This window comes from Oncorhynchus nerka, linkage group LG14 (genome assembly GCF_034236695.1).
Source record: "Oncorhynchus nerka isolate Pitt River linkage group LG14, Oner_Uvic_2.0, whole genome shotgun sequence".
In the NCBI taxonomy this organism is placed as follows: domain Eukaryota; kingdom Metazoa; phylum Chordata; class Actinopteri; order Salmoniformes; family Salmonidae; genus Oncorhynchus; species Oncorhynchus nerka.
This window is the reverse complement of record NC_088409.1, coordinates 42,620,721-42,644,975: the sequence shown is the minus strand read 5'-3', so window position 1 is coordinate 42,644,975 and position 24,255 is coordinate 42,620,721. Positions and strand designations below refer to the sequence as shown.

The window sequence follows — 24,255 nt, the reverse complement described above, 5'->3', positions numbered from 1 at the left end:
GACAGGGACGAGGATTGGAGCTGGCAGCCTGTCTCTCTCAATGAAGCTGTTTTCACCCTGATGGGATGTGAGAGGTATGAACCATTTGGCAAAACGTTTATGGTCGGGTTAGTTGAAGAGTTAGCCATCTTGGTTCTTCAGGTATACCTTATATTCTCTTGAAAATGTATTTCTCCGGACTGCAAACCAAACAAGGATTCAAACATGTATTGGCCCTGTTCTATCAAAGATAATGTGTTGTGGGTTTATGCAACAAGAAAGCCTGTTCAAATTATTTGAAAGATGTTTTAGGAAAATGTGTGGTTTTGCTTTGATCTATTCCTGACAATAAATGTGAAAAACCCTTTACATGCACATTATACTCTTATAGTTTGGGATTTCTGCTGGTACAGTAGGAGGGTTGTTGTTCTTCGTCTCCTGTTTAATTTGTAGCCGGAAGTGGTAATTTATTATTCATTAGGAGGCATGCACCAATGGTTTGCTTTGATTCCATGGATGCTAAGTGTTTGCTTAATCCATGTTAATAATCCTAATGAATTTCCACTGGTGGTTGGTTTCCCTGGTGATATAATGATCCTCTGGTTTGTCATAACATTACTGCAATCAATAAAGTGGTCTTTAAAACAATCCCCAATGTAATAGGTAAACAAAGTTTCTGCAGAAATAGAAATGTATACAGTATGTATACGGGATTCTTCTGTTCTCTTTCCTGGGCCTTGCCTATGTGTAATTTCCAAGGTAGTACCAGATGATTACTGTGATTATGATACTCTTACGATATGACATGTTTGGTCTGTCAGTCACAGCTGATTGTGGCTGTTATTCTTAACTTGACTAGAGCTTCAAACCAATGTTGTTCAGAACATTTGTGCTGATCATCATCAATGGACAATCACCTTGATTGGCTGCTGCATGTGACATAAAGTTGAATTCAATGCAACAAAGTTGCATGGACTTTGTTGCATTGAACTCAATTGAGTGGAGGTTGCGTCATGTATCACCAGTAGGGTTGAATCCCGGTTACCGAGATTTACAGAGATTTACAGCCCAAACCCGCTCCCAATTCCCAGGATAAATAACTGTGAAAAACGGATAAATTATAATTAATTATTTATATGACCAGCATGATGTGAAATGGAACTGTTCATTTATATGTGTCTAAATCTGGATTCTCTGCGGCCTTCTCTCTGGTCACTGCTGCATTAATCATCAATGTTCAGGATGGGCACCGACAAGCCCATCTCAGTATGTAGACCTATCATCTCATCATGGTAACTTTTTTTTACAGTAATATAAAGACCAAATGTGTGTCTAATTTACATATCTCTATCTGACTTTCTTGGGTCACCTTATTTTTTAATTGTAAAGATGACCAAGAACCCAGAAGTCAGTCTGACAGAGCTCCAGAGTTCCTCTGTGGAGATGGGAGAACCTTCCAGAAGGACAACCATCTCTGCAGCACTCCACCAATCAGGCCTTTATGGTAGAGTGGCCAGAACGGAAGCCACTCCTCAGTAAAAGGCATATGACAGGCTGCTTGGAGTTTGCCAAGGGGCACCAGAAGGACTCTCAGGCCATGAGAAACAAGATTATCTGGTCTTTTGAAACCAAGATTGAACCCTTTGGCCTGAATGCCATGCGTCACGTCAGAAGGAAACATGGCACCATCCCTACGGTGAAGCATGGTGGTGGCAGCATCATGCTGTAGGGATGTTTTTTCAGCAGTAGGGACTGGGAGACTAGTCAGGATCAAGGAAAAGTTGAACGGAGCAAACTACAGAGAGATCCTTGATGAAAACCTGCTCCAGAGTGCTCAAGTACTCAGATTGTAGTGAAGTTTCACCTTCCAACAGGACAAAGACCCTAAGAACACAGCCAAGACAACACAGGAGTGGCTTCAGGGCAATTCTCTGAATGTCCTTGACTGGTCCAGCCAGAGCCTGGACTTGAACCCAATCAAAGATTTCCAGATAGATCTGAAAATAGCTGTGCAGCGATGCTCCATTTGCAAAAATTCTAAAAACCTAATTTTGCCTGGTCATTATGGGGTATTGTGTGTAGATTGACGGTTTTTCGAAATGCTACTATTAGGAGAAATATTATGACAAATTAAAATCTATTTAGCTAGTCTATACTTGTAACCTTGTAGGCAGCATGTGCTGCAACAGAATCACATGTTCTTTCCCTGCTTCATCATGCTTTGAACGAGGTGCATAATATAATACAATACAGTACAGTAATACAGTTCACACTCAAAAATATTAGCCTACTGGAGATTGCTTAATTTATTTACCCAAGAGAGCATAGCTAGGCTTATATCTATGGGCTTTTATGTGTTTCTGTCGTGTGTAATGCATATACAGTGCCTTGCGAAAGTATTCGGCCCCCTTGAACTTTGCGACCTTTTGCCACATTTCAGGCTTCAAACATAAATATATAAAACTGTATTTTTTTGTGAAGAATCAACAACAAGTGGGACACAATCATGAAGTGGAACGACATTTATTGGATATTTCAAACTTTTTTAACAAATCAAAAACTGAAAAATTGGGCGTGCAAAATTATTCAGCCCCTTTACTTTCAGTGCAGCAAACTCTCTCCAGAAGTTCAGTGAGGATCTCTGAATGATCCAATGTTGACCTAAATGACTAATGATGATAAATACAATCCACCTGTGTGTAATCAAGTCTCCGTATAAATGCACCTGCACTGTGATAGTCTCAGAGGTCCGTTAAAAGCGCAGAGAGCATCATGAAGAACAAGGAACACACCAGGCAGGTCCGAGATACTGTTGTGAATAAGTTTAAAGCCGGATTTGGATACAAAAAGATTTCCCAAGCTTTAAACATCCCAAGGAGCACTGTGCAAGCGATAATATTGAAATGGAAGGAGTATCAGACCACTGCAAATCTACCAAGACCTGGCCGTCCCTCTAAACTTTCAGCTCATACAAGGAGAAGACTGATCAGAGATGCAGCCAAGAGGCCCATGATCACTCTGGATGAACTGCAGAGATCTACAGCTGAGGTGGGAGACTCTGTCCATAGGACAACAATCAGTCGTATATTGCACAAATCTGGCCTTTATGGAAGAGTGGCAAGAAGAAAGCCATTTCTTAAAGATATCCATAAAAAGTGTTGTTTAAAGTTTGCCACAAGCCACCTGGGAGACACACCAAACATGTGGAAGAAGGTGCTCTGGTCAGATGAAACCAAAATTGAACTTTTTGGCAACAATGCAAAACGTTATGTTTGGCGTAAAAGCAACACAGCTCATCACCCTGAACACACCATCCCCACTGTCAAACATGGTGGTGGCAGCATCATGGTTTGGGCCTGCTTTTCTTCAGCAGGGACAGGGAAGATGGTTAAAATTGATGGGAAGATGGATGGAGCCAAATACAGGACCATTCTGGAAGAAAACCTGATGGAGTCTGCAAAAGACCTGAGACTGGGACGGAGATTTGTCTTCCAACAAGACAATGATCCAAAACATAAAGCAAAATCTACAATGGAATGGTTCAAAAATAAACATATCCAGGTGTTAGAATGGCCAAGTCAAAGTCCAGACCTGAATCCAATCGAGAATCTGTGGAAAGAACTGAAAACTGCTGTTCACAAATGCTCTCCATCCAACCTCACTGAGCTCGAGCTGTTTTGCAAGGAGGAATGGGAAAAAATTTCAGTCTCTCGATGTGCAAAACTAATAGAGACATACCCCAAGCGACTTACAGCTGTAATCGCAGCAAAAGGTGGCGCTACAAAGTATTAACTTAAGGGGGCTGAATAATTTTGCACGCCCAATTTTTCAGTTTTTGATTTGTTAAAAAAGTTTGAAATATCCAATAAATGTCGTTCCACTTCATGATTGTGTCCCACTTGTTGTTGATTCTTCACAAAAAAATACCGTTTTATATCTTTATGTTTGATGCCTGAAATGTGGCAAAAGGTCGCAAAGTTCAAGGGGGCCGAATACTTTCGCAAGGCACTGTAGCTTGTGTATTGGATAACGGAATTGTCACATTCTGACCTTAGTTCTTTTATTATGTCTTTGTTTCAGTATGGTCAGGGCGTGAGTTGGGTGGGTTGTCTATGTTCGTTTTTCTATCATTTGGGATTTCTGTGTTCGGCCTGATATGGTTCTCAATCAGAGGCAGCTGTCAATCGTTGTCCCTGATTGAGAATCATACTTAGGTAGCCTGGTTTCACTTTTGAGTTGTGGGTGTTTGTTTCCCGTGTGAGTGTTTTCGGTTTTGTATATTCACGTCACCGTTTGTTGTTTTGTTCGAGTGTTCTAATGTCTTTATTAAAAAACCTTATGGACACTTACTACGCTACGCATTGGTCCTCCGATCCTTCTCGCTACTCCTCCTCAGAAGAGGAGGACGAGAACCCTTACAGAAACACCCACCACAAAAGGACCAAGCAGCGTGGTAACGGGCAGCAGCATCAGTGATATCAGGACTCCTGGACATGGGTGGAGATTCTGGACGGCAAGGGACCCTGGGCACAGCCGGGAAAATATCGCCGCCCCAAGGCTGAGCTGGAGGCAGCGAAAGCGGAGAGGCGGCGGTATGAGGAGGCAGCACGGCAGCGTGGCTGGAAGCCCGAGAGAAAGCCCCAAAAATGTCTTGGGGGGGAAGCACACAGGGAGTGTGGGGAAGTCAGGTAGGAGACCTGCACCAACTTCCCGTGCTTACCGGAGAGCGAGAGGGAAAGGGCAAGCACCGTGTTATGCCGTTAGGCGCACGGTGTCCCCGGTGCGTGTGCATAGCCCGGTGCGGTACATTGCAGCACCTCGTATTGGCCGGGCTAGAGTGGGCATCGAGCCAGGTGCCATGAAGCCGGCTCAGCGCATCTGGTCTCCAGTGCGTCTCCTCGGGCCGATGTACATGGCACCAGCCCTACGCATGGTGTCCCCGGTTCGCCAGCACAGCCCAGTGCGGGCTATTCCACCTCGCCGTACTGGCCTGGCTACGGGGAGCATTCAGCCAGGCAGGGTTGGGCAGGCTCGGTGCTCGAGACCTCCTGTGCGCCTTCACGGTTCGGTCTATCCGGTGCCACCTCCACGCACCAGCCCTCCGGTGGCAGCCCCCCGCACCAGGCTGTCTCTCCGTCTTCTCCCTACAGGTGCTCCCGCCTTCCCAGCGCTGCTGGAGTCTCCCGCCTGCCCGGCGCTGCCGGAGTCTCCCGTCTGTCCGGCGCTGCCGGAGTCTCCCGTCTGTCCGGCGCTGCCGGAGTCGTCCTTCACTCCGGTGCTGCCGGAATCTCCCGTCCATTCGGGACCCGTGGCTAGGGTCCCCAGTCCGGGGTCGGCGGTGAGGGTCGACGCTCTAAAGAGGCCATGGAGGCGGGCTAAGAGGTGGACAAGGACTATGGTGAAGTGGGGTCCACGTCCCGCGCCAGAGCCGCCACCGCGGACAGACACCCACCCAGACAGTCCCCTATAGTTTTAGGTTTTGCGACCGGAGTCCGCACCTTTGGAGGGGGGAGGGGTGGGGGGGGGGTACTGTCACATTCTGACCATAGTTCTTTTATTATGTCTTTGTTTCAGTATGGTCAGGGAGTGAGTTGGGTGGGTTGTCTATGTTAGTTTTTCTAAAATGTGTGATTTCTGTGTTCGGCCTAGTATGGTTCTCAATCAGAGGCAGCTGTCAATCGTTGTCCCTGATTGAGAATCATACTTAGGTAGCCTGGTTTCACTTTTGAGTTGTGGGTGTTTGTTTTCCGTGTGAGTGTTTTCGGTTTTGTATATTCACGTCACCGTTTGTTGTTTTGTTCGAGTGTTCTATTGTCTTTATTAAAAAACATTATGGACACTTACCACGCTGTACATTGGACATAAAGATGATGGGATTGGTTGGATTTGTATTTCACACACGCACACACGCACACACACACACACACACACACACACACACACACACACACACACACACACACACACACACACACACACACACACACACACACACACACACACACACACACAGAGAGAGACATATTGTGACTGCCATGCCCGCGTGCTCTGCTAGGCGATTACCCTGTTCCCTCATTAATCATGCATTATCGTTTGTCCAGGAACCAAAGTCATAGAAAAACATCTACTGAAAAATGTGAAAACAATAGCAGAATACAACAGGTGTAGATCAGTGAAATGCGTACTTACAAGCCCTTAACCAACAATGCAGTTTTAAGAAAATACCTAAAAAAGTACGAGATAAGAACAACAAATGATTAAAGAGCGGCAGTAAATAACAATAGTGGGCTATATACAGGGGTACAGAGTCAATGTGCCGGGGTCACCAGTTAGTCGAGGTAATTGAGGTAATATGTACATGTAGGTAGAGTTATTAAAGTGACTATGCATAGATAATAACAGAGAGTAGCAGCAGCATAGAAGGGGGGAGGGTGACGACAATGCAAATATTCTGGGTAGCCATTTGATTAGCTGTTCAGGAGTCTTATGGCTTGAGGGTAGAAGCTATGTAGGAGCCTCTCTTGTCCTCACAAAGCTAACACTAAAGCTAGCTAAAGCAAACCGACTCAGGTCAGGTCAGAAGCCTGGGCAGGGTCTTAGGCTGGTCTCCTAGCCAGGGAACATGCCGTATGACTATAGGATATCCACCTGTCAGACTCTCCCCACTGCTTCTCTCTCTCTCTCTCTCTCTCTCTCTCTCTCTCTCTCTCTCTCTCTCTCTCTCTGTCTCTCTCTCTGTCTCTCTCTCTGTCTCTCTCTCTCTCTCTGTCTCTCTCTCTCTCTCTCTGACATTCAGTCTGTCTGACAAACACTACGTCATTGGAGCGTCACTGGAATATTTAGGCATCAGACGATTGTGAAGTTTGTCAAGTCTGTGTCACGCTTTTCAGTCTCAAAATAGAATGAAACGCCAACACACTAACCCAATAGATTATGTGCAAAGAGCCTGGAAATGATATTATGCACACCATGGTATTGTTCTGTTCTGCTCTGTTTTGAAGCACTGCAGTGCTATCTATAAGCCTAATACTCTACAACAGAGACAAAACCCAGTCACTCAACAATCTATATCTGCTTGATTTCGCTGATCGCTTTTACAACTCCCCCTCTCTCTCTCACACAGTCTACACAAACACACACACACACACACACACACACACACACACACACACACACACACACACACACACACACACACACACACACACACACACACACACACATACCCCCCCCCCCACCACCTATATCTCTTCCCTCTCTGCTCTGCGCTGCACCCTCTGATCCTGGAAGCTGTGCTTGCAATAGCTCCTCTGCTCAATGTGAACATTGGTCTCCAGCTGTCCTCTCAGCGCTGCTCGCGAGGAGTGGAACAGAGGACGCGTCCGTCCCTGTGCCCTCGGCAAGAGAGGGACTGTGTGTGTAAAAAAGAGACGGAGCTGGAGCATGGAGGGACAGAGAGAGAGAGAGAGAGAGAGAGAGAGAGAGAGAGAGAGAGAGAGTGTGAGTGAGTGAGTGAGTGAGCGAAAGAGAGTGAGCGAGAGAGAGAGGAAAGGAGGGGGGAGAGGAGAGGAGGTACCACTGCAGACGCACAGCCACTGTCACAGCTCCACAGCCAGAGGACAGAGGCAGGAACGGCAGTGAACAGCAGCAGCACCAGAGAGCATGGAGGAGCAAGACTCTATCGTTCACCTGGACCTCTACCCTTCTCACTGACAACCTTCCTCTGGGAATACCCCGTGACGAGTGGAGTAGAGAAGAGAAGAGGAGGGAGATAGAGGACAAGAAGAGGACTCTCTCGGTCTGCCCTTCAGGAGAGGAAGCACCAGTCCCTTACTCTAGTGGGACAAATCACACACTTCTTTTTTTTGTTGCCTGTCGGACCTGTGTAAGTCTTGGGCTATCTTTAATCTGCGGTCACCCTCTCGACTGTGTGGACTTACGTTGACCCTGGAGAGGACCATGGGGCTAGGGTGGAGGTGGAGGGGTGCAGGAGGGACCCCCAGCATAAGGACAGGGGGAAGCACCTTCCTCTGGGTGACAGTACTTCTGCTCTGTGGTACCTGGAGGGCTAACACACAGATGGTAGAGGACACCAAGTCTGTGTACTTCTGGGAAACAGGTACTGGACTCCTATTGTACTATGAGAGACTTAGGGAGAGATTGGTTGTTGTTTTGTACTGTTTGACTTTAATGGCGATTGAAGTCGAAGCAGAATATTGTGTTTCAAGGAGCATGTTTTCAATATTCAATAGCGACTATGTATTCAGTATTGAAAAAGCTTGTGGACAAGACACTCAGCTTGGGCACAATATTCTCTGCTCTCATTTCCTCTCTGTGAACCTTTTGAAAATTAGAGCAGGTCTCAAGGTCCTTAAAACCCCCGTCATCTCATTACCTAATTTTCCCTGTCCCTTGCACTGGTCTCACAAGCTGATAGTTTGCACATTGTAACTGAAGTCTGGAAGTCTTGAATAGCACGCTATCATGGGAGAACGAGGCAGAGAACGATAAGAGAAATCCACGAGAAGTCTATTAGTAAATGCATTGAATTTGGCACCAAAAGCTGGCATGATCCATCTTGACTGAATAACTTACATTTCTGTCTCTTAGCTGAATTGGTGGTTGAGGTGTGTGGTTGCACGATAGCTTGATGATTGTATATGTGTTGGAGCACAATAGTAGACAAAAAAAAATGGGGAGTTGATCGCAAACATGGAGATGAAATGGGATGGGAGGTTGCAGAGTGTTTTCTGATCAACTCTGGTATGAACAAGTGCAATGCATTAGTAATGTACGGCTCCTCTAACATAATTAGAAGATCTGAGCCAGGAATAATCATGCCCAGGGAGACTTGGCGCACTTACGTGTGCCTTTAAATATATATGGGCAAATCTCCTTGGCCTTCGAGGTGTTAGTTAACCCTTCGCTTTCTCACCTCCCCCACCACCTCCCTCCCCCTCAAGGGACTAGATGAGGGGAAAATACCCCCCCCCCCCCCCTCCTTCCCAACCCACTGGACAGCTCAGCCCAGTGCCAGTCCTGAATCGATGGGATGTCGTTGTCTCTCGCGCTCCTGCATCTTTAAAGAGGATGTAGCTGAGTAAGGAGATTAAAGGAGTAGGGATTTACTCAAGAAAGACGTTCCAGGGAGCAGCCCTGCCCTAAGAAATGGAGCGTCAGGGGCTAGATCTTTCCCAGTGTAGATCATTACGATTACACCACTCTCCCACGCTACTGCACCGCTCTCTCCCACGCTACACACACACACACCTGCACAAGCACAAGAAAGCAAACACACACACACACACAAACACACACATTCCTCATACTGCCTATAGCCACATGGCTTTAGGTCTGTGCTGTGATATGTAACCCTCTGTTAGGAGGTTTTCTGATCTTCCTAACTAAAGGAAGACTATTGATTTTAGGATAGAAGTTTGTATTTAATTTAATTTTTTCTATTTTTCTTCTTTGGTTTGGCAATGCCACAGAGCTTGGAGATAACCTACAGTAGAGCAATTTATTTCTGGGATTTCAAGCACTTTTTATCACCCTTGTGGCTCAGTTGTTGGAGAACGGTGCTTGCAAGGCCAGGGTTGTGGGTTCAATTCCCACTTGGGGACCAGTATAAAAAATGTACGCACTCACTACTGTTAGTCGTTCTGAATAAGAGTGTCTGCTAAATGACTCAAATGTGATATCTTTGCATTTCAGCTCTTTTCATAAAATATGATTATGTTTGTGCACATTTCAGTGAGTGCAGTCAGTGGAGGGAATATTCTGGTGGCAAATGCTGCTGTGATGTTTGCATAATGATGAGTTGCTGAAAGACAGCCCTGTCTTCAAACTATAGGGAATTGGCTCACGTTGCTTTTATTGGCTTCTATGAAAATATGATCTATGTTTAGAGGTGCAGAGAACTCCCTCTGGATATTTCCCTCTGGAAGGTTCTATTTAAATGACAAAAGTGAAAACAGGCACTGGCTGCCAACAGGCTTGATAATGATGTTATTGAAGAAGATAAGGTTGATGATGACAGCGATGATGAGGTGAAAGAGGAGGAGCAACCTGTTGAGAATAAGATTGATGATGACAGTGATGATGAGGTGAAGGAGGAGGAGCAACCTGTTGAGAATAAGGTTGATGAAGGCAATGATGATGAGGTGAAGGAGGAGGAGCAACCTGTTGAGAATAAGGTTGATGCAGGCGATGATGATGACGATGATTATATTGATGTGGATGATGATGAGGAGATTGTGAAAGAGTAGAGGGATGAGATGGTAAAGTATAGTAGTGTTACAAGCCTTGAAGAGATCCTTGGAGGGTTTATGGCTCTCTATCACACAGTTACTGCTATCCTCTCTGTCGCTCACTTACACACACACAGACACACACACACACACACACACACACACACACGGTCACAGAAACACACACACACACACACACAGTGGGTGGAATTCCTTTCTCAGTTTGGTGCTGTGTGCGCTTCATTAGTTTCCGTTAGTGGAGTGGCAGTACTTCTGTAGTCTGTAGGGCGGAGCTGTCAGGATTGCACCAGCGTGTATGCCCATCAGAGGCCAAGGCAATTATCAGTGTGTGTACAGTGTGACTGTGGGTCACATTCAAGGCCAGAGATCAACCTGGAGTACACACCTCCACAGCAAATGAGGCTTTTGTACTATGCTACCCCACTGCTTGAACTACTCCAACTGTCCTGGCTTGTACTGGTATGACACCATCAAACCAACAGTGTTTGGTGTGACTCTTCCAATGTGAAGAGATATCTTCATGTGTGACATCATATCAAATATTCACCAATATTATTTGAATAACACCAATCAATTTGTAATGATGTAGTAATGCAGTTGGCAAATATCCTGCTGTGTTGTAGGGAAGCATGAATACATTACAAAGTTCTCCTGAGTGGCTCAGCGGTCTAAGGCACTGCATCTCAGTGCTAGAGGCATTGCTACAGACCCTGGTTCAATCCCGGGCTGTATCACAGCTGGCTGAGATTGGGAGTCCCATAAAGCAGCTCAGAATTAGCCCAGTGTCGTCCGGGTTAGGGGAGGGTTTGGCTGGGGTAGGCCATCACTGTAAAATAAGAATTTGTTCTTAACTAACTTGCCTAGTTAAATAAAGGTTAAAAAAAACATGGACAATGACAGTAGAGATGTTCATCAGTGTGGTTCAGAACCATTCTCTGTGTTACAGCACAACCCAGCACGAGAGCCTGATGCATCTCCAACATTCCCCTTCTCCAGGTCCTAATCTGCCATTGGGAAACAGATTATTCAGATTACGTAGGCATCGTCCCTGACTTCTGATCATCCCAATCCCTTTTTACCAGACTGGCTCCCTCTCTCTGGCCAACTCATGGTTTACACCACGTTTTCCTCCCTTAGACCTATTAGCCACGTCATGGTTATCGCTAATTCTGCTAATTGATTTGAACTGCTTTCAGCCAACACCTGTCAGGGCTCCAGTACAGACCAGTACAGACCAGTACAGCCCCCCCCCCCCCCCCCGCAGCATCAAACAGTAGGAAACATTTGAGTCATCATCTTATATAGTGATTATAAAGTCATTCAGAATGCTTTATTAACAAGTATAATAGACTACCGAGACGGTATTAGCTGTTGATAACAGCTAACATGTCCAAGCAAATTTTGGGTTGACAATTAGGCTATTTGTGTTATATTTTACTGTCAAAATTGGGTTTGTTCAATAGAGATTAATTTGCCTTTGTCTGTATGTGCACTAATATTATATATAGGCCAAATGAAATTGGTGCTAATTCACCACCTGAAGAAGTGGAAACTCAAAACACATTAGCTACACTGAGTGTACAAAACCTTCGTAGAAAGAACGCCTGCTCTTTCCATGACATAGACTGACCAGGTCAAACCCATATCAGATATCTTGACTGTAAAACAGTGTGCTTTGAGCTCAGTAATGATCGTTGAGAAATAAAAAGCTGAGACCCTCTCTTTAATATGGAAAACAAATTGCTTGCAAAGTTGTTGTTTTTTTCACCGCAATTGCATTTTGAAATGTCATGCAATCGCGAGGGGCACACGATGGGGGAGAGAGAGTGTGAGAGGCTCGCTCATTACAGAAACCGGCGCCAGCGAAACAGGCACAGCTGCAGGGCAGACACGTTTATGACAGGAATCTCGAGGATAATGCACTTTACTGTTGAACAAATTCCTGGTTTTAGCCACCTGACAAATAGGATGTTTTGATTGCGGTGACCAACTAGATGCTAGAATCTGCATCTCACACCAGTGCGACCAATTTTTTAACTCACACAGCCAAGTCAAAGGTTGCAAAATGGAGTCCTGCCTATAGGCCTACAGACGACACCGTTGGCCCGCCTCGCAACCACTTGTGTCACTATGGGGGTTCCTAGGAAGGAAATGTAGATGTGCATGTCTATCTGTGAATGTTTGTTGACCTTGCAACTCAAAAGACAAATTAACCAAGTAGCCCACTACTCAATTTCTAGTTTTGTGGACATACTGTAGCTACTGTATGTGTAACCATGATGCTGGACTGATGTCATCGTTCAATGAGATGGGCCAGTGTGAAGAGCACTGACAGGCCATTGTTACTGAATACATTTCCACCTAACGATGGCTCCAGCAGTGAGGGATGTCACCCGACCTAGCTGTTAGCGGCTCTCCCAGTCCCAACCACCTGCTATGACAACATGCACTATATATACAAAAGTATGTGGACACCCTTTCAAATCAGTGGATTTGGCTATTTCAGCCAGACCTGTTGCTGACAGATATATACAATAGAGCACACCGCCATGCAATCTCCATAGACAAACATTGGCAATAGAATGGCCTTACTGAAGAGCTCAGTGACTTTCAACGTGGCACCGTCATAGGATGCCACCTTTCCAACGAGACAGTTCGTCAAATTTCTTCCCCGGTCAACTGTAAGTGCTGTTATTGTGAAGTGATAACGTCTAGGAGCAACAACGGCTCAGCAAAGTGGTAGGCCACACAAGCTCACAGAGCTGAACCGCCGAGTGCTGAAGCGCATAGCGTGTAGAAATTGTCTGTCCTCGGTTGCAACACTTCATGAAATCGGTTTCCATTGACGAATAGCCCGCATACATACCTAAGATCATCATGCACAATTCCAAGCGTTGGCTGGAGTGGTGTAAAGCCGCCATTGGACTCCAGAGCAGTGGTAACGTGTTCTGAGGAGTGATGAATCACACTTCACCTTCTGGTGCAAGGAGAACTTTACCTGCTTGAATGCATAGTGCCAACTGTGAAGTTTGGTGGAGGATGAATAATGGTCTGGGGCTGTTCTTCATGGTTCGGCCCCTTAGTTCCAGTGAAGGGAAATCTTAACGCTAAAGCATACAATGACACTCTAGACGATTCTGTGCTTCCAACTTTGTGGCAACAGTTTGGGGACGGCTTGTTTGGCGAAGGCCCCCATGCACAAAGCGAGGTCCATACAGAAATGTTTTGTCCAGATTGGTGTGGAAGAACTTGACTGGCCTGTACAAAGTTCTGACCACAACCCCATTGAACAAATTTGGGACAAATTGGAACAATGACTGCGAGCCAGGCCTAATCGCCCAACATCCATGCCCGACCTCACTAACACTCTTGTGGTTGACTGGAAGTTTTTCCCCGCAACAATGTTCCAATATGTAGTGGGAAGCCTCCCCTGAAAAGTGGAGGCTGTTATAGCAGCAATGGGGGGACCAACTGCATATTAATGCCCATGATTTTGGAATGAGGTGTTCGACGAGCAGGTGTCCACATACTTTTGGTCATGTAGTGTAGTACGTATTAGAGTGAACAGCCTGCCTGGAAAGCATATGCGGGAAAAGGTCAGAAGCTCAATACCATAACCTAAGGTCATTATCATGGTCAAACAAGCGCAGCATGTCCCACTCTCCCAGACTTCCACTAGACCAGGATAATTCAAACCCGGGCCAAGATCCATAGAGCGACTGGTGTTCTTCCTTCCTCTCTATTCAGGATCTGACTCAGACCTCGGAATCCAGGAGAGTGGACTATCTGGCCAATCAATTAAGAAATCAATCAGTCAATCAATGAACTGCCAGGAAAAAAAACTGCAGTACTGAAAAAACATTAAGGCCTGGTTTTAAATAGCCTTGTGCTATCATCTGAATGTACAGTGTTAGAGATCGACATGTGCCTTCTGGCAGGAAACAAGCCCACGTCTAGCTGCCTCAGTAAGAGATGCTGTCTGGAGATGTGGCCATGGGGGATATCTCTGGCAACATCCCAATTGAATGTATCACTATGGAGCCCAGCTTCATTTTAGTGACTGCATTTTAATATGACCCATGTTGACTCTCATTACGATGGTACCTGGGGGCATACCAGCTTCTGCGAAAGAATTGGCTGGCCACTCTTTAAGACCCATAGCAACAGGCTGCATATTTAGGCCATGAATAAATTAAGGTGATTTCCTTGGGAGTTGGAGATTGTGGCATGCAAGTGTTTTTCTTGTATATTCAATTTTTCAGTTTGCATCTAATGGGCGATAACTGAAGCAATAGGGTGTGACCGGTCTCACATCCAGATTGGAAACTGAGCACTCAGCAGCACTGCAGCCCACGGTGTATTTATATTTCTGGAGAGCGCAACAACAGCAATGCAACTTACACACAGCGTCAACAGATTTCTGCCTTTGAAAGGGAGGGTGAAACATTTCAAAGTTTGCTTTCAAGACGAGTGGTTTGGGGTTGATTTCAAGATCCAAGCTGTTTTGCCCCAGTTGTAACATTCGTAACAGCACCTTTGAACTCTACAGTTATTTCATCACATAGAAACTTGTTTAATGATAAGAGATTCATAGAGACCCGGGAGTATACTTTGCACTGTGATCAAAATCTCTTCTTTTGACCCACACTGGGAGGTAAATCTTCACCTATATGTTGCATGAGCAAATGAAGCCGTATCCTAAAGTTGTCCGGTTCCACGTAGATGCAGCAGTGTGCAGGCCAGGGAGCACAAGAGTTTGTTTAAAGGTAGACTCAGCGAAATGACGTTGCCACGAGCAGCTCTACGGAGATTGTGATGAGCGAGGTGCAAGACTTCGCTCTCACACGGTCACACACAGTATCTGCGCATGTGCACGCGTTCGCATCGCGGGTTCGCTTCACAGCGTAGTGGCCACAGACCCAAAACAACGGAGAAGTTGAGCCTCACGCTTCAACGCTCTTAGTTGTTGCGGAAATAGACCCGCTATGTTATGTACTTTCTGCATATACGTCATATCGCTGAGTCTACCTTTAATCTAGAGTTTACACTAAAACCTGATCATTACTGATATAACGATGCAGGCCGGGATTACAGATTACACTTTATCCCCAAAACTGTATTTATAGTGATTTAAGAGGATTTGCACATTTACACCATATTCTGCAATATTCCAACGGCTCACAACATATGATATTTAGATGGTTGCTAGGTCATAAATGTATTTAATGTGTATTTACTGGTATTTATTACTTTGTATATAGTAGTGTTTGTATGGTGAGAGTAAGCAGATTAATGGTAATATTAGAGGATAAATTGTGGGATATTATAGAATTCTGATGAAAGTCTATCCCTTCACTGCTGTTTAAGCTCTATCGATTTAAAGGGATGAGTGTATGATTGAATAGACCAACCTACACTTTCCTATTAATCTTCTCAAGTGCCCCTTCAAAGACGAGGAGGGGAGACAGGCGACGAGGGGGACACATTGTGCGGGGACATAGGGTCGTGTCCTCCCAGTGCCTTGACTGACAACTACTTCAGCCATACTGGGTCAAAGCAGAAACATGGTGAACTCTTCTCATTCAGTCAGTGGATACGTTGGGGGAAACATGCTATTTACACTCTGGGAGTGGCATTCAACACAGACTGTCATCTCCTGTGGGAAGCAATAAGGCAGCTTCAGTGGGTTGAGAGGAGAATGGGCTCTCTGAGAGCGAGCAGTGACATTTACTTTAGTGAGACGAGTTTCTAGTCCACACAGCTCTGCTCTGCTGATGGTAATAAAGGCATACTGTGGAGAAGTGGAGAAATGTCCATCCATCCACTCATCCATCCATCCATCCATCCATCCATCCACTCATCCATTCATCCATCCATCCATCCACTCATCCATTCATCCATCCATCCATCCACTCATCCATCCATCCACTCATCCATCCACTCATCCATCCATCCATTCATCCATTCATCACTCAATCCACCCATCCCTCAGCTCTGCTCAGTTGTATTACCTCAGGATGAGCACGACTTGTGTGTTCATTGTATTGGAATGTTGTGGGAAATGTAGTTTTAGTTCTGTGGTTCATTTACCGCATTGGCTGCATCATACCTCATCATAGGCCCAACGATGTACCGTATTTGATTACGTTTTTATACGTTTCTGTTGGTTTCGGTTTTACTTGCCTTATTTGTATCATGTTACCAATGACGTGATGGAAATGTAATTGAAAATCTATTCTTTGCTAGGCTGTAGCATGCAATGAATATACAAAGTAATGAAGGTCTACTATATTGCAGAAGATACTATTTGCTTTCATTATCGCAATGATCCCAGGGTGAATTAATATACTTCTCCGTGTAATCATGTGTAAATACAGATTGATTTAATCTATGGTAGGGGAATCATACACCACAAGCCTCCTGGGTCAGACATTGCATGAGAATGAAGGACTATCTCAGCTGCTGCCTGGAATATGATGATAATATGGTTACCAGTGAGAACCACATGCATGCATTTCACATGTATTACACAATAATTGCACAGTATCTAGTACTGAAGTGTTGCTTTGCATATTGGTTTTAAGTGTTGAGGTAGGATGCTGAACGGTCCGTCAAGTGGTTAACTGACAACAATTGTCAGTTCTCAAGTGCTACTGTAGCTCTAACCGGACCATAGCTAGCAGATCTCTTATGCTTAAAAAACACTCTGCAATATACAGTATAACCCAGTTGGGCCTCTGTTTAGCCACTCTTTAACCATGTCTTGGTGATACTGGGACATGAATCCCTGGCCATCTAGCTCTTTTAAGATGGTGTTTGTACAGGAAGAGCTGTTGGTGTCTGAGATTTGAGGCTTGTAGGGTCCTTCCCCACAGTACTACCATCTTTAATGTCAATTTCACACATGCACAGGCTAATCACTTGTGACAATCCCTTGGATTAGAGCGAAGACAGCAGATGGCCCCAGGCAGAGCAGAGCAGAGCCATGGCGGGGCAGGGCAGGGCAGGGCAGGGCACACCGGGCCTGGTCAACACACAGGGCTGTTCAGACTCCCTTGCTAGCTAGATCCCTCCTCTGGCTTCTCCACTCGTTCACTCTAATTCTCTGGTATCCATTCATTTATAAATCTACAGTGTCTATTCTGCATGGCTGATTTGTTGTTCTTTCTTGAGGTTTTTCTCCTCCGTAATCCCTCCATCCATCTATCCATCCATCCGTCCATCCATTCAACTGTCAATGTGTTCGGGAGCTGGCAGCCTTGCCTTTCCACCACCTCCTCCTCCTCCTCCTCCTCTCCTTTTCCTCTATTAATCCATCCATTCTCTCTGTTTCCACACTCCCTCTTTCCTGGCTAATGTGGGTGTTGGGCATGTGGCCAGGACTCACGCATGGCACTTCACACCAGGTCTCTGGCATTTGCTCACACACATGCTCTACCATACGTGCATGTACGCGCGCATGCACACAAGTGCACTAGCAACTCTACATTCACACCTATAGAGAGATGCGTTCACTGGCTTTTGTGCCTCGAACCCCTTGCTAATAGCTCATGCTTGGGTTTCAGGAATGCAGGAAGAGTATTCCTGTAGATCACACCTCCACGTATAGCTCACTACAAACACGTGATGGATTGAGGGTGAGGGATCTGCTATTTTCTGTTCTCTCCCTTTATTTTCTCCCTCTGTTTTTCACGGATATTTCCAGAACATTGTTACAGTAACTTGGTGTAACTAGATTTTTATGGATTTCTTCAAAAGTTCTACACTTAAAGTTGTATGAATGATAAGAGAGTGTTATGAAAAGAGGCTCAACCAACATTTAAAACAATTATCCCAGTGTTGAAGGGGAACTATCTGTGGGATTAATATGAACTGAAATTATGTATCAGATAATCATTTTCAATTATCTTGGTGTATTTCTTTGCTCTTATTTTTCATATTAGAGAAATATAACATAACATTGTGATTACACAGCCTAAGCAGCAAAGTAATTGTTTGCTTCTCTCTCCTATCAAAACATTCACTGTGCTATCAGACCATCTGCAAATTAAACTTTGTCATCTTTTGGCGGTTTGGAGAATCGGAACCTGTTAGACTCAGGAATCGCATACAGTTGAAGTTTACATACACTTAGGGTTGGAGTCATTAAAACTATTTTCTTTTTACATTTTCAACCACTTCACAAATGTATTGTTAACAAACTATAGTTTGTTAAGTCGGTTAGGACATCTCCTTTGTGCAGGACACAAATCATTTTTTCAACAATTGTTTACAGACAGATTATTTCACTTATAATTCACTGTATCACAATTCCAGTGGGTCAGACATTTACATACACTAAGTTGACTGAGCCTTTAAACAGCTTGGAAAATTCCAGAAAATTATGTCATGGCTTTAGAAACTTCTGATAGGCTAATTGACATAATTTGAGTAAATTAGAGGTGTACCCGTGGATGTATTACACCTTCAAACTCAGTTTCACCTTCAAACTCTACCTTCAAACTCAGTTTCACCTTCAATCTCTACCTTCAAACTCAATGCCTCTTTGCTTGACATCATGTGAAAATCAATAACCAAATGCCTGAAGGTACCAAGTTTGTCTGTACAAACAATAGTACGCAAGTATAAACACCATAGGACCATGCAGTTGTCATACCTCTCAGGAAGGAGACGCATTCTGTCTCCTAGAGATGAACGTACTTTGATGCGAAAAAGTGCAAATCAATCCCAGAACAACAGCAAAGGACCTTGTGAAGATGATGGAGGAAACAGGTACCAAAGTATCTATATCCACAGTAAAACGAGTCTTATATGGACATAACCTGATAGGCCGCTCAGCAAGGAAGAAGCCACTGCTCCAAAACTGCCATAAAAAAAGCCAGACTACAGTTTGCAACTGCACATGGGGACAAAGATTGTAATTTTTGGAGAAATGTCCTCTGGTCTGAAGAAACAAAAAATAACTGTTTGGCCGTAATGTCCATCGTTATGTTTGGAGGAAAAAGGGGGAGGCTTGCAAGCCGAAGAACACCATCCCAACCGTGAAGCACGGGGGTGGCAGCATCATGTTGTGGGGGTGCTTTGCTGCAGGAGGGACTGGTGCACTTCACAAAATAGATGGCATCATGAGGGAGGAAAATTATGCAGATATATTGAAGCAACATCTCCAGACATCAGTCAGGAAGTTAAAGCTTGGTCGCAAATGGATCTTCCAAATGGACAATGACCCCAAGCATACTACCAAAGTTGTGGCAAAATGGCTTAAGGACAACAAAGTCAAGGTATTGGAGTGGCCATCACAAAGCCCTAACATCAATCCTATAGAAAATGTGTGGGCAGAACTGAAAAAGCGTGTGCCGAGGAAGGAGGTCTACAAACCTGACACAGTTACACCAATTCTGTCAGGAGGAATGGGACAAAATTCACCCAATGTATTGTCGGAAGCTTGTGGAAGACTACCTGAAGTGTTTGACCCGCGTTAAATAATTTAAAGGCAATGCTACCAAATACTAATTGAGTGTATGTGAACTTCTGACCCACTGGGAATGTGATGAAAGAATAAAAGCTGAAATAAATCATTCTCTCTATTATTATTCTGACATTTCACATTCTTAAAATAAGGTGGTGATCCTAATTGACCTAAGACAGGGAATTTTTACTAGGATTAAATGTCTGAAATTGTGGAAAAACTGAGTTTAATATATTTGGCTAAGGTGTATGTAAACTTCCGACTTCAACTGTATTTTACACACATTATGCACACAAACCAGTGAAACCACAACAATTTGCTATTGGCACAATGAAAAACCTTTATTAGAAGGTATCCTTTGTGTTGTCGCAACACAGGCCTCTATGAGAGGTCATGAAGCAAAACTGCAGCCAGGCATCACAGGGCACAGTAATTCATCATGGCACTTGACCTCTCTAGAATCTTTAAGGAAATCCTCTTGAATGTGCCACAGGGTTTTCTCACTATACCCTCTTCTGTCATATAAGCAGTTTGTCTCACTTGTCTATGGTAAATGATAGCTTGTTATTTTGGATATCTGATTTGATTGTTTTGTCCGTTCTACAACGATACAAGTGGCTACAAGTGCCTTCCGCTTGGCTACTCCTACCTCGGCCAACAGCTCCGGCCTCCCCGCAGCTCCTCGCCCAAGCCTCTCCAGGTTCTCCTTTACCCAAATCCAGATAGCAGATGTTCTGAAAGAGCTGCAAAACCTGGACCCGTATAAATCAGCTGGGCTTGACAATCTGGACCCTCTATTTCTGAAACTATCCGCCGCCATTGTCGCAACCCCTATTACCAGCCTGTTCAACCTCTCTTTCATATCGTCTGAGATCCCCAAGGATTGGAAAGCTGCCGCAGTCATCCCCCTCTTCAAAGGGGGAGACACCCTGGACCGAAACTGTTACAGACCTATATCCATTCTGCCCTGCCTATCTAAGGTCTTCGAAAGCCAAGTCAACAAACAGGTCACTGACCATCTCGAATCCCACCGTACCTTCTCCGCTATGCAATCTGGTTTCCGAGCCGGTCACGGGTGCACCTCAGCCACACTCAAGGTACTAAACGACATCATAACCGCCATCGATAAAAGACAGTACTGTGCAGCCGTCTTCATCGACCTTGCCAAGGCTTTCGACTCTGTCAATCACCATATTCTTATCGGCAGACTCAGTAGCCTCGGTTTTTCGGATGACTGCCTTGCCTGGTTCACCAATTACTTTGCAGACAGAGTTCAGTGTGTCAAATCAGAGGGCATGTTGTCCGGTCCTCTGGCAGTCTCTATGGGGTGCCACAGGGTTCAATTCTCGGGCCGACTCTTTTCTCTGTGTATATCAATGATGTTGCTCTTGCTGCGGGCGATTCCCTGATCCACCTCTACGCAGACGACACCATTCTATACACTTTCGGCCCGTCATTGGACACTGTGCTATCTAACCTCCAATCGAGCTTCAATGCCATACAACACTCCTTCTGTGGCCTCCAACTGCTCTTAAACGCTAGTAAAACCAAATGCATGCTTTTCAACCGATCGCTGCCTGCACCCGCTTGCCCGACTAGCATCACCACACTGGATGGTTCCGACCTTGAATATGTGGACACCTATAAGTACCTAGGTGTCTGGCTAGACTGCAAACTCTCCTTCCAGACCCATATCAAACATCTCCAATCGAAAATCAAATCAAGAGTCGGCTTTCTATTCCGCAACAAAGCCTCCTTCACTCACGCTGCCAAGCTTACCCTAGTAAAACTGAATATCCTACCGATCCTCGACTTCGGCGATGTCATCTACAAAATTGCTTCCAACACTCTTCTCAGCAAACTGGATGCAGTTTATCACAGTGCCATCCGTTTTGTCACTAAAGCACATTATACTACCCACCACTGCGACTTGTATGCTCTAGTCGGCTGGCCCTCGCTACATATTCGTCGCCAGATCCACTGGCTCCAGGTCATCTACAAGGCCATGCTAGGCAAAGCTCCGCCTTATCTCAGCTCACTGGTCACGATGGCAACACCCATCCGTAGCACGCGCTCCAGCAGGTGTATCTCATTGATCATCCCTAAAGCCAACACCTCATTCGGCCGCCTTCGTTCCAGTACTCTGCTGCCTGTGACTGGAGCAGATTGCAAAAATCGCTGAAGTTGGAGACTTTTATCTCCCTCACCAACTTCAAACATCAGCTATCTGAGCAGCTAACCGATCGCTGCAGCTGTACATAATCCATCTGTAAATAGCCCACCCATTTTCACCTACCTCATCCCCACAGTTTTTATTTATTTACTTTTCTGCTCTTTTGCACACCAATATCTCTACCTGTACATGATCATCTGATCATTTATCACTCCAGTGTTAATCTGCAATATTGTAATTATTCGCCTACCTCCTCATGCCTTTTGCACACATTGTATATCGACTCCCCTTTTTTCTCTACTGTGTTATTGACTTGTTAATTGTTTACTCCATGTGTAACTCTGTGTTTGTCTGTTCACACTGCTATGCTTTATCTTGGCCAGGTCGCAGTTGCAAATGAGAACCTGTTCTCAACTAGCCTACCTGGTTAAATAAAGGTGAAATAAAAATAAATAAATAAAAAATATTATTGTCAATAATAACTTGGACAATGACCAATTTCGAAATAACAGCGACTACGACTAATACCCAAGATGAACACAGTACGAGGATGTACGTGCATGTCATAGAGACCAAGATAATGAAGGATGACATGAGTTGGTGCTGACCTCTGTGATGACATTTGTCACGGAGACATGGACCAAACACGACTGATTACAAGGTTGAGGCCTTTTTTTTTTTTAAATCCACTAATGTCCGGCTATTAAACCATCTGTACCTGTCATATGTCTCCAGTGAGCATCACCATTGCAATTCCATTCCATTCATCACCTCTGAACTCTCAGCTGGTTGGTTAATTAGAGATATTAAACAATACTGGACCTTTAGTAATTTATTTGAACTACAAATCTTGCGTCTTTCACCATGCCTCCGTCTGTGCTCAGAAATAAGACAGCCCGAGCCCTCTGTACCCGAAACCTCCCTCCATTTCTATATGTCATAATAATCCTAATCAAGTGCTGGCTCTACGAATCCACACTCAGTCCTCCCACTCCATTCCCATCTCTCCCTGTATTCATCTCTCTGGTTGGTGGATCTGTGGCGGGCGGCGAGGCTGAGCGGCTGGGCTTTAATGAAGATTGTGTTTTTCCAGAGAGGTTCCGGTGGGATTACACAGCTGTCACAGCTGTCAGTCATTCCTCCACCCCTTCTGGAGCTGCTGGAAAGCTGTAGCCATGGCAACAGTGATATGGCGACTGCTTTATGTGATGACGTAAACCCCTCGCACCTGTACCTGTTAAATTCTGGCTTCCTGTTGTAGAGTGGTAGTGCAGACCCTAAGTTTAGACTGCTTCATGGCAAGACAGAGAGTCGAGAGCTTGACTATATAAGGTCCATCTGTAAAAAGATGATTCTGAGATAATTGGCTTTAACGTTCCCGAAGCCTCATTGACTTGAATAGTGTCAGCAATTTTTATATTGTATTCTTTTCTACTTAACAACATGAATTAGAGTACTTATAATACTATATAGGTAGAGAACGTTGAACAGAACAAGGCTATATCAATAAATCAATTTTGATTTATTAAATGCTGATAGTCCCAAACTCTTGTAGTTGAACTTTTTTCAAATCTGTTATTTAGCAGAAAGTAATAGCTTTACCGCAGTAGAAAACGAAGTATCATGAGCAATATTATTTAAAATAAGCGGTAGTGACAATAACAGTGCAAAACAATCAACACAGCCACAAACAAAAAATACTTAAAAGAGAAGGGCTGTTTCTTCTCTGCCCTTCCTCAGTTTAACAGAACACAGACAGGTTTGTGTGTGTGCTCGAGCGTGTGCGTGTGTGCGTGTGTGCCTGCGTGAGTGTATGCATGCATGTGTGTGTGTGTGTGTACGTGCGACCACATTGCATTATATATGTGTGCAAAATCTAGGTCAGTCCTGCTGCTGTTGTACCCCACTGGTGAACCCTCGGGTGAGACTATTGCAAATCTGAAGGGGCTGGGGTGGGGGGTGGGTGGGGGGATGTGTGTGGTTGTTGCATGTGGACACATCCTTTCATCTGTCCCCCACCGCCGCCGCCATTAAAAATAGATGTTTTCCACTGATAACACATCTAAAACAGTGTAAGAAGGCACTGGATCAGCACTATACCGCCATTGCACTCAATTAAAGAAAGTCTGGTTTGGATATAATCTCACCCTGGCCAATGGCAATTTTCAGAGGATTAATATCATTGAAGCCCTCTCTTCCATGGTCAGGGCTTCTCTGGTTGACTGCCCGAACCCTAGTGTGAAGCACTTTGGCCGAAGGACCCCACTGCATCTGGTATTTACATGATCACAGACTGGAGAGGAGATACCATGTGGGGGAGAGAGAAGAGAGGGGTGGAGAGACAGGGTGGGAGTGGAGAGAGA

The 24,255-nt window shown here is 44.8% G+C and overlaps 1 protein-coding gene across 1 annotated transcript in view; it reads left to right on the top strand.

Moving 5' to 3' along the window:
- The first annotated feature begins 7,577 nt into the window (after positions 1 to 7,577).
- The window catches only part of LOC115142242 (thrombospondin type-1 domain-containing protein 7A-like), a 104,022-nt gene continuing 87,344 nt past the window's right edge, over positions 7,578 to 24,255 (top strand). The window contains exon 1 of the mRNA XM_065000087.1: positions 7,578 to 8,098. Coding sequence (XP_064856159.1) covers positions 7,939 to 8,098 — 160 coding nt within the window. The 5' untranslated portion in view covers positions 7,578 to 7,938. The remainder of the gene's footprint in view (positions 8,099 to 24,255) is intronic.